General features: G+C 34.3%; 1 protein-coding gene across 1 annotated transcript; it reads right to left on the reverse strand.

The window, feature by feature from the left end:
- Positions 1-203: 203 nt before the first annotated feature.
- LOC127843943 (uncharacterized) lies at positions 204-10,354 on the reverse strand. The gene is made up of 14 exons (XM_052373849.1): positions 10,330-10,354; positions 10,128-10,184; positions 9,822-9,898; positions 8,478-8,549; positions 7,956-8,049; positions 7,659-7,753; positions 7,338-7,406; positions 7,049-7,193; positions 6,625-6,783; positions 6,145-6,303; positions 5,808-5,938; positions 5,543-5,639; positions 3,612-3,776; positions 204-1,472 (listed from the first exon to the last, which is right to left on the reverse strand). Exons 2-14 carry the CDS (start codon positions 10,177-10,179, stop codon positions 1,225-1,227), a joined length of 1,563 nt encoding a protein of 520 aa, XP_052229809.1. The 5' UTR covers positions 10,180-10,184; positions 10,330-10,354; the 3' UTR covers positions 204-1,224.
- Positions 10,355-11,621: the final 1,267 nt, after the last annotated feature.

Here is an 11,621-nt window from a genome sequence, read left to right on the forward strand (position 1 = left end):
TCATTATTTAATAGAACACATTATTAAAAAATGTAATGCTATTCCGAATGGGCATTTATATTCAATCATTTATTTGTATATGTTTAAGGAAAATTACATTTAACTTTGACCGCTTTTCTTTTGTTGACTATTGACGTGGTTCCTGCAGTTATAATACCATATAACATATTTTCGTCATTAAAACGTTAAACACACGATTAAAATAATGTGGTCATGTTTTTATTTCCATAAAACGATTGAGGTGAATGTATTTTTGTTTTGCAAAACATCTCAAATTAAAACAAGGCAAAAGTTAGTAATAATAAATTCATGGATAAATTTCAACTACCTAGAACCTTATAACTTATTTGTAATATAATTAAACAACACATTGTTATTATTCGATATGTTCAAATCCTCTCTTTAACATAGCGTATTGATCATTAGGCTGGGTTCCCACTGCCGATCAGATCAACTCGATCAAGCACGACCAAGCGGTCAGGTACTGGTCTGGTTCGGTCGGCATGAGTGGTCGGGGTTGGTCGGGTAGGTCGGCATTGGTCGGGTTTCCTACCCGATATTTTGACATGTCAAAAAATATCGAGTAGCGGTCGAGTAGGAAATGGATCGAGAAGCGCTCGGGAAATGGTCGTGTATAAGTCAAGTAGAAGATCGAGTTGATCGTGTAGCAATCTAGTGGCGATCGGATTGACATCTTTTGCACGATATGTACCCGATCCGCTCGACTTCTACCCGAGTTATTTTAGATCGCAACACGATCCACTCGACCTCTATTCGATTTCATGTACAGATTTACTAGACTGCTATCCGACGGCTACTCGACCGTACACGATCACTTCCTGATTGCTATTCGACCAGACACGAGCTCTGTACCCGATCCTCTCCTCGACCTATACCAGAGTTATTTTAGATCGCACTGTACGACTGTAGTACGACCATTACAATCTGGTCGTGTGAAGATCTGGTGGCGATCGAGCTGAGGTCCACTTGGTCGAGCTGAGATCGTATAGGGCTCGCGTATAGGTCGAGATAATCGAACGGAAATCGGAAAGATGGTTGAGTGGACGTCGTGAATGAGTCGTGTTGGGGTCGTGTGCTATCGACAAGAGGTCGAAAAGATGTTGAGTATTCCTTTTTTAGTCGAGCTTGGTCGGGTTTGGTCTGAAAATTTCGGTGATCGGGATGATCGAGTTGATCGGATTGGCAGTGGGAACCAATCTTTAATTAAATCGGTTTAAACATCAAAGTAGTGGATTTTAGTCCTTCTTCTCCTGCGTAGCGCATGACGTCGTCGTTTGTTTGTCCAGGCAGATACAATCCGTTCGGGTTCAACGTAGAACAATCGTTATGCCACCAGCCTGAATGGTCAAATACTGCGCAGTTGCCACCAACATAGCCGTCTGCGTCTTGATCAAACGTACTAAACGAAGCGCCGTTTGGTGAACCATGCACGGTCGCAAGGAGTGACTTACCTTGATATAATTAAACATACATGATTATAAAATAATATAACATGTGTTGTTTGCATGCTTATGTTTATTTTTCTTTAAAAAGTTTTAAAATACTACTTTGCAAAATTTAATGTAAACCATACCCGTAGCCACCGGGGGGTGCGCGTTGGCTGGGTTCGCAACCAATGTTTTTTGACGATTAAACAAAAATTGTACTATAAGTTGCACCCAACTTAATTATTTGACTCATAAACGGTTATTTATCCTTTCCAGTAACCCAGTGAGTCTTCTTATTGAAGCGTTACAGTAATGTTGTATTCAATATGCAACCGACAGGTCACCATATAATTAATTTCTCGATGAAGTCATTTCCAAGGTTATAATATATAAATAAATAGATATGTGTTTTCTGTATAACGCAAAATTAAAAACCTTATCCGTATAAAATCGATACTTATTTATAGATATTGGATACTTAAATGATTGTTTTGTAACGTTTGTCATTAATGTCTGTTAAAGCTATAACTTTAATATATATCATAACGTATTGATGAAGCCTACTCATTGTGGGTTTAAATCCCAGTCTAATAACCTTTTTCGACAATTATCAAAATGGCTGGAAAAAAACAATTTGATTAACTTGAATAAATAATCTAATAAAAAATATAATACATTGTACATGATTATTTACGGAATGTTATGCCAGCTTCCTAAAATGACTGAAATCAAAGGAATCCCTGTCGACTATTGCCGAATACTAATGAGTCACTGGTTAATAATTTTGCATTATACCAAGATTTATAACAATTACACATTGTGCACAACATTTTCGACAGACTGCGTTGTATCTTTGTTATATCCCCGTACAACTATTTTCGGATCGCCTAAAGGGTTTTCCAGCAAAAAAATATCAGCTATGCTCAAGACAGGATATTTTTTGTTTGATTTTGATATACAAGAAAACAAATCATTTCTACAAAGCTATGTAGCTTTTTTGCAGTTTACCAACACTTAATTGCATCTGTTCTGCTACACATACAGAACTTTCCACAATGTTCTAATTATGTCAAACTTGACATAAGGAAATATGTCCTACTCTTAAACAGTTGTAATAATGAATTTTAAAAGTTATAACATATGATCAGACGGACGTTAACGTTTAATGTTCATTAACTGTGACGGATCTTGAGCATTATGGGCAAATAATACCGTCTTTTTTCTTCAACGTCCTGGTATACATTGTTGAGGACTTTGAGACCAAAGGGCAAGTAGTTTGTGGTTATAGGGTCTTTATAAAGCCTTAATAGTATATGTTTCTGAAATTCGTTTATAAAAAAGATAACTTATTTTTTAAAACTAGTTCAACAAAATACAAGTAACCAGTTATACTATTTTGATTTCTGGATAGTATATATGCAGCTTAGAGAAAACCTGGCAAGTTTTGTTAATCAGTGTCTGTTGTACAATACACTATAAGCACGTTTAGAGCAATGCCTAACCTCTGGTACTACCCATGGTAGCAGACAAACAATTGTTTTTAAAAAGGTCAAATATTTCCATTTAATTTGCTCGATATATGAGTGGTTGAAGTTTGGAATGGTAAAACACACCAATTTTATCAAGTTTCCAAGATTCCAATAATAAATGATGTCTTATACAGTTCTTTTTGTTGATTTTACATTCTATAAATGTGTTGTTGCATATGTAAACAAAGTATGTGCGCGCATACTAGTGTCGGGTTAAACACCGTATAAAATGATGTATATCAATGACTGATCAACAAAGATGGTTATTGAAAAACGGTAGTGGGGAATACATGTATATTATATCATATTCATGTCGATCAGTAACTGCGTATGGTCAATGAAAGTGAAATTTCAAATAAAAATGCTCTATGACTTCAGTTTCTAAAATTAATACAGTTAAAAAGTCACCAGGATGCAGAAATTAAGGTTTCATTTTCAAAATTTTCTAGGGGGAGAACCCCAAACCCCCAAATTGCAGGAGGGGGACATCCCCTCCCCCACATACCCTCTACGCCACTTCGTTGCTCAATAATAATCGTTGATAAGAAAGTTCGCACCCCCCTTTTCAAAACCCTGGCTACGGGCCTGTAAACAGAGAAAGTGAGGTTATCATTATAACAATAAAATTGCTTACATCCACTGAAGCGTAAACGTGCTCCAATGAGAAATACGTAAAAAGGTCCTGGTTTTAAGCCGAAATTGCCGTAAACATCAAAGCCCTTGCTCCCGTTATAACGAACGATATCCAGACGGAACTGATTGACGCCTTGGGAAGCAATCTCGTGAATGTATTTAAGTCCTAAAATAATAATTGAAATTCGTAAGCTGCCGTAGTATACGTATATACAATTTGAGAAACTTGTATGGCGGTGTATAATTTAAAAAATGTGTTGTCATTTATTGTAAATTATATTGATTTATTGACTCAAATGAAACACTAATAGAGGCTAGACGGAATATATTTCCCGAAAATGTTCATAATGTTTTAAAGAATCATATATTTAAGTCTACAAAACAACTTGGCTCCATGGCATTTTCACTTTCAAATAATATTTATAAAATGTCAAACAATACTATTGCATGAATTATACGCAAACACACCTAATTCTAAACATCAGTGCCTTTTTTGAACACAGACATATAAGTTATTTAGCTATTTAAGTCCTCATTATACATGTGCCCAACCAACCAAGTCAATTTTTTGAACGAATTAAATAGATTCATATATATATATATATATATAATAAAGTCGCTTTTAACCGTTTATATAAAATAAATCGCTTTTATTAAATTTGCCGTAGCTTTCGACCTCTCGGTCGAGACAGAACTGAAGAAAGTTGATAGCAAGAAGCGAGAAAATCTGATGCGTTCGAAAGTGCCTTCAAAAAGTACTTCCAGGGTACCGCTCGTTATCACGTTCTCCAGAGCGCTACCAAATGTCGGCCATATCCTCCGGAAACACCTGCCAACACTTCACACTTCAGATCATATGAAAAACGTATTTCCTGAACCCCCGTTAGCAGCATTCAAAAGAGACTGCAACCTTCAAGACATATTGGTTCATAAAAATCACAACCGGATGTTTTTCCGAGTTCCCATCAGGAGCGGATCTTGTGGGGCACAGAGGTGCGCAATCTGTCCATACATGATGGAGGCTGAAAAGTTCAGCGACACCACCGGCAAAAGCTACAATGTGCGGAACGAGGTCACCTGCAAATCCACCAATGTAGTCTACGCTGTACACTGCGAACGGTGTAAGACCTTCGTATACGTAGGAGAAACGGGAGATACCCTGTACCAGCGACATCTTCTTAACCTGTCCCGGATACGGACTCGACACAACGACCCGGTAGCCGAGCACTTCTACACAAACGGCCACAGCGTCGCAGACTTCCGGGTCATGGGACTCGAAAAATTAAATGGAACCGACGAGTACCGGAAGACCATCGAACAACTTTGGAAGCGCAAACTGAGGACGTTCAAACCATATCGACTAAACACAAAAGACTAAAATTGGCGCGCAATGTAACGTGCGATAATATAACGTCACTTCCGCTATAGATGATATGCTTATTCACAAATAAACTCCGCTAAAGAAGACCGAGAGGTTAACTGGTCCCCCGTTGAATATAACCGTTGACTTCGTTGACTATAATATATAGAGAGTAGCGAAAGATAAGGGGAGGTTACCAATCTAACCGAGAGGTCGAAAGCTACGGCAAATTTAATAAAAGCGATTTATTATATATATATATATATATATATATATATATATATATGCTGAGCGAACTTTCAACCGAGAGCTTTTCAGAAAATATGTTTTAATGTTCAATTTAGTTCGAATGTCTTACACATGCAGCTGACCACAAATTGGAAGAGTGTCACACATAATATTCCCAGTGAATAGTAGCTCATCGCAATAAAATTCGAACACAATCGTTTCAAAACAGATGATTTTTTGGTGAGCTAAAACAACTACTGAATCGATCATATTAAATGTTAGAGCCTGAAGCACGTCATGTTTTGAAACTGCGTACATCTATAACAATTTGAGCTTAAACTTACCAAGCCAATGTTCTCCGGACACAAATCCAAATCCGTTTTCGTAATCACTGAAGTTCCGATAAAAATCCACACTGCCGTTGAAACGTCTTTGAAAAACCTTAACAACAGTCATTTTTTATTGCAAGAATAACTCCAATACTAAAAGTGATATAAGTTAAGAGTACACAAACATTATACAACATATATTGAATGTATAATACATAAATTACATGTATACATATACATTATATGTGTAATATTGTATCTATAATTAAACTGATACTACCGTCCATCCTCCTCCGTCCGTCTCCATGTCACAATACACTTGAATTGGCGTGTGAGAGAGTGGAATGATAATGGTGTACACGCCACTTGAAAGCGTGGGGTCAATGTTGTGCAGTTCGTAGCAGTCACTTACTGTTTAAGATCAGCTTTCATTTACAATAAAATAACAGGCATATTTTTTAATTAAAAATATCATTTTCATAAGCGCGCCACTGCGCAAAAATTAAATAAATGTATACTTTTTCTTGAGTACATATGCCAATTAACATAAATATACAGTACAGATGTGTTTTGTTCTTATAACTTTTCTTATAATGCGTTTTCATATAAATTATAACCTTGGCAATTATCCACACAGTTTTGAGTTTGCGTCGAATTTCCAGCGCAATTTCTTCCTCCGTGTTTCGGCGCGGGGTTGTTGCAGGGTCGAGATCGTGTCTGGTTACAGCGAGAATTGCATGAGGACCACGAGCCCCATGAACCCCATTGACCGTCCACTGGAAATAGACGTAACGATTTAGTCATCTTAAACAACCCAACTTTAAAAAAAACAAACACCAACAACAACTTTTTCATAGAGTAGAGTTGCTAATTGTTATGCCTGAAATATTGTACAATTACGGTAATTTTGTAATAACTACGTTTCCGTTTTTGTTGTTAACCTCTCTTTGTTCTTACTTAATTTTTATTTGAAATATTTTATTTTATATATGATTAAACAAACGTTAACTTGTTGCATTCCATAACATAAATATACAGTACAGATGTGTTTTGTTCTTATAACTGTTCTTATATTGCGTGCTCATATAAATTATAACCTTGGCATGTATCTACACAGCTTTGAATTTGTGTCGAATTGCCATCGCAATTCCTTCCGCCGTGTTCCGGCGCGGGGTTGTTGCAGGGTCGAGATCGTGTCTGATTACAGCGAGCATTGCATGAGGACCACGAGCCCCATGAACCCCATTGACCGTCCACTGGGAAGAGACGTGTAACAATGTAGTCATCTTTAACAAACCAACATTTTTAAACAAACAATACTGTTTCAAAAAATAGAGTTGCTAATTGTTATGTCTGAAATATTGTACAATTACTGTAACTTTTTAATATCTACGTTTTCGTTTTTTTGTGTGTAAACCGCTCTTTGTTCTTAATTTATTTCTATTTGAAATATTTAATTTCAAATATGATAAAAACAAACATTCATGTGTTGAATTTCATTGATACGTTCGTATATGTTACCGCTGTTATGACAGTTCTTGTTACAAAGGTCTGCAGTACAGCACTGGATGCAGTCATGAACGTCGTACGAACGTACACCTGACCCTGACAAGTGACCACGCTTTCCAATGATCTCTAATCCATATTCCAGATGCGTTCCACAGGTCTACCAAAACGCGATTTGTAATTGTTAACGTGATCGTTTCAGTGAGTAGTGAAAATTTGTAATTAACTGCAATACTATTGCGTGAAAATATCTTAGTAAACTGTAATTTTATAAATGTAAACATAGAAAAAAGGTCGTACATACGTCTTTCTGCATACATTTCGATGCAAACACAGTTGTTCCAAACATGCCTTTGCCACTGACGCTACAGATCTGTTGGAATATTTACATGAAACCACTTTGTATATTTTGACTTTTAAAATAGTATATAATACGAAATATGGATTATACTACTTACATTCTTAAAGATAATTGTAGATTTTAGACTTAATCGCTTGTAAATATACCGTTAGAATTAACTAGCACCTACGTGATCGAATATTTTTTCTAAATATTACTATGAATGTGTATTCATGATTTAAATATTATATGTGGGTTTTATATTTTTATCGTATGCAGTGTTACCTCTCCTGGGCGACATATGTCGATGTGATGGCACCGACCTTCGGGTACTCCGGCTATACAGTTGTAACAAACGGGCCCCCGAATGTCGAGATAACCTAAAATATTTCAGATGAACGACAAAACGCATTTCCGGCTTTACAACCCTACATTTTATTCATACGCACCATTTGAAAACACAAACAAAATCAATACCAATACGATTTTAATTAAATTGCAACACCAATACGATTTTAATTTGATTTAAGACACACATTACATAAACACACTTTTAGAACTTTAACAAAACTGAGGGCATACCAGGCTCACCACAACCTTCGTGATTACACAGATCTTTACTACAGCATTGTGAGCATCGACTATTTGGAGATGTTGATGTTAAGTTTCTGCACACCTATACACGTACATAATAACATGTTCATATGAGTTCAACGCTGAACGCAAACACACGTTGTTTTACTATTATATGATTTATATGATTTATTTGAAATCACCTAATAACATTTTTTCACATGATGACGTCAGTAAAACGTGGGATATAAGTATAATTATGTACTTACTAAAAAAATAATTGAACTCACTTTAAGTGGCCGTTCTCTTCTGTTTATTAAAAAAAAATCTTTAAACAATTGAAGTTTGATTGCAATATATCAAGAACGCTATGTGCATTGCCGTATTGATTGAGTGTTTACTATAAAATTGAGCGCAACTAGTCATTTGAGATCTTTATTGTTATGTTGATTGGTACGAGAATATAGACACTAGTTATGTATGGTAATACAGTCCTTAAGGGTCAGGTTAATGTTGATGAATTATACCCACTTGATCTCGCATACAGCCAAGAGTGTAACCTTCTTCACCAAAAGAATTGACTCTTCTTTCAACGAAACACACCTAAATATATATACATACAAAAATGAATAATTATAACTGGTGTTGTGGTTAACAAAGTCTATTTTGCCAATTCTAAAACTATGCGTATTTTCATCCTCATTTAAAATGTATAAATCACATTTCTATCATATAAAAACATTTATAATACGCATTCTTTTATAATAATTTGACATAGGCTCTTAAATTACATTGTATACTAAATAATAATGTTACACGTTTAAGTGCCGTCGAGAACTTACACGAGATAATTATTCAATCATATATATATATATATATATATATATATATATATATATATATATATATATATATATATATATATATATATATATATATATATATATATATATATATATATATATAATAAGACAATAAATGTTATTTCAAACTTTTAACCTCCAACAACCAAAGTATTATGAACTTTATAAAAAAATAGTTTTGAAAAGTATGTATGTTAAATGACGATATTCACACTTTAAGTGCGATAAGACGTTGATGCCATTTGTAACATTGAGCAGTCACGAAGAAAACGCGTGATTAATTCGTTATATATTTGACGAAATTAGGACATATTGATAAGATGGCTGTTCCTCAAATTCTAAATAATGTGTACTCACAATTGAACTTGCTTAATAAAACCAAATGAAATGATGAACTAGATTAGTTAACATTGTGTGCTTCTAATCGGAACTGACGCAATGGTGTGTTAATAAAAAAATTGTTTATGATCAATGGATTGGCTTTAAAATAAAATTGTGTAATTCTTTGCAAGAATTATTTCCATTTAATTTAAATATTACACGGGGTATGGCGAGAATCCCATATTTATCTAATTCGGTTTTTATTTGAGGAGAGCAACCCTAAAGCTGTGCATCGTATGAACTACACACACTACAGCAACATAATTTGAAAAACTCAACCACTCTTTAAAACATTCGGCGTGATATTCATTTTATTACAATATACTCACACATGTTTATCTTTTGTTAGCTGGGGCATGTTATTGTGCTGTTATTTTTATTGATTTTAATAATGAAACAAACGGGTTTGAGATTCTCTCTCTGCATTTTATGCCGTCATATAATCAAATAAAAGTAATAAATAGTATACAAGTCATATAATGTGATAAAAGTGGTCCAATTACAGTTTAACACGGGTTTGTTATAAATTAGAATCTTACTGCAGGTCAAGTTCAGTTCAACAAAACAAACAAACGTCTGAGGCAAGATCAATTGATGAACACAAGTTCGCCTGACAATGTTAAATGCTCACCTCATTATCTGGGCAGGTCATAACCATGGTGCAATGGCGTGGCTGCACAACGTCGTCGCATGTTAAACATGTCAGTGCTTCCACTAGTAAAATATTTTGTTTTTATCGTTTGTAAACGGTTTAACATTTAATAAAAATGCATATGCAATAAAACCTCATCTCGGATGTTACTTTATAATAAAATAAAATCATACACATTTCATATAATCTTGATAAAAGTCTTTTAAAAATAATAAAAATCATTATAAAATGACATAGTAACATACTGAGTATCAGATCGTTTTACGAAATTAAAAAAAGTGTTACCTTTATGGACAGAAAATTTCCACAGAACGGCTATAAAAAGTAGCAATCGCATGGTGCCTGCAATAGTAAGAATACAATGTTTATACAACTGCATTGTATATATAACATTCGATACCAAATCTAACATTGACATTTATCTTCTTAAAATTTCAAATTTTGTTTAGTATTTTATGTATATTAAATAATCATGAACGAAACATACTGCTTGTAGCGTCGACATTAGTTATCTGAATTGAACTCTATGCGATACCTAATTAATAATAACAGTCAAGCTGATAAGGTCTGTTTAAAGAGCCATCTGCATATAGTTTTATGTCATTCCATTAAGCATATTAGCTGATACTGTAAAAAAGATGATCTTCAAAAAAATATTCTTTAGTATGAGAGACACGCACACAGGCAAATTGCAAATGGACCAAATGTATTGCCCGTATCTCTCTTCGTTATTTTATTTTCAAAGTTATAACTGTCGTAACAACAGGGCATATATTTTATTTCATCTTACATGTACATGCTCTGAACACCATGCAGGAAATATGAGTCTCTAAACTCTTTATCACTCAATTTCACACAATTTCTGTCATCGTCATCTTCATATCCTACTAACAAATAAAGGTTACAATGACTTAACGGGAGTAGTCCCAGTTTGTAAAAATAAGAATTCTGAAACTTTTTGTCACTGATTCAAAAAGTACATGAACAATGTATATTCTTTAATGCCAGTGGCTTATACTGAACATAGATTTGCGTTTACGAATAATCATCGTGAGAAATAGATACAATTATAAAGCGTTAAAAACGCGTAACGATTGAATAATTAAGAATTTTCTGTTGATATCGTTATATTGTGTGATCATACGTGGATTGCCTGTATAAAGTAGATACAACGAATTTAATAGCAGCACGAATGGCCGAGTGCTTTCGGCACGAGACTTTTACTCCAGCGCTAAATTGTTCGAGCCCAGGCGGAGATAAAAATTCTAATTTATCCTTTATTTATACTGGAAATTTTTAGTTCCGATGTTTATATTTATCAATTTAAATCATTTAATGACAAACTTCAAAACATGCCATAATCTTTAGACAAGTCCCTTAAAGAACCTGTCATTCTAATTTCTTTGTTTGAGATAACAAAGGGTCATGTATCTACGGCATGTGGCATAAATGATTAATGAGTAGATATTACTCAAAGACATGTTGCACAGATTATAAAGTATGTTGATACTTCTCAGTCAAATGAAAGGGTGTATATCTTTGGCAAGAAATATTACCAACATTCTTAAATGTAAATAATTATTATGTACAACAAATAACTCAAATGCTCAAGATAGTTGAATTCGTATTTTCTTATTTATGTGCAACTTATATCAGTAACCAAAAGTACGTGTTTATAGTACTTTCGCGTTCGTTTAAAAATACTCAAATGCTGTCGTGTGTAACATACTTTTTCGCGGTGAATAACGCAAATATATACGTATAAAAATAATTATGTGC

Source organism: Dreissena polymorpha, chromosome 9, assembly GCF_020536995.1.
Source record: "Dreissena polymorpha isolate Duluth1 chromosome 9, UMN_Dpol_1.0, whole genome shotgun sequence".
Classification (NCBI taxonomy): domain Eukaryota; kingdom Metazoa; phylum Mollusca; class Bivalvia; order Myida; family Dreissenidae; genus Dreissena; species Dreissena polymorpha.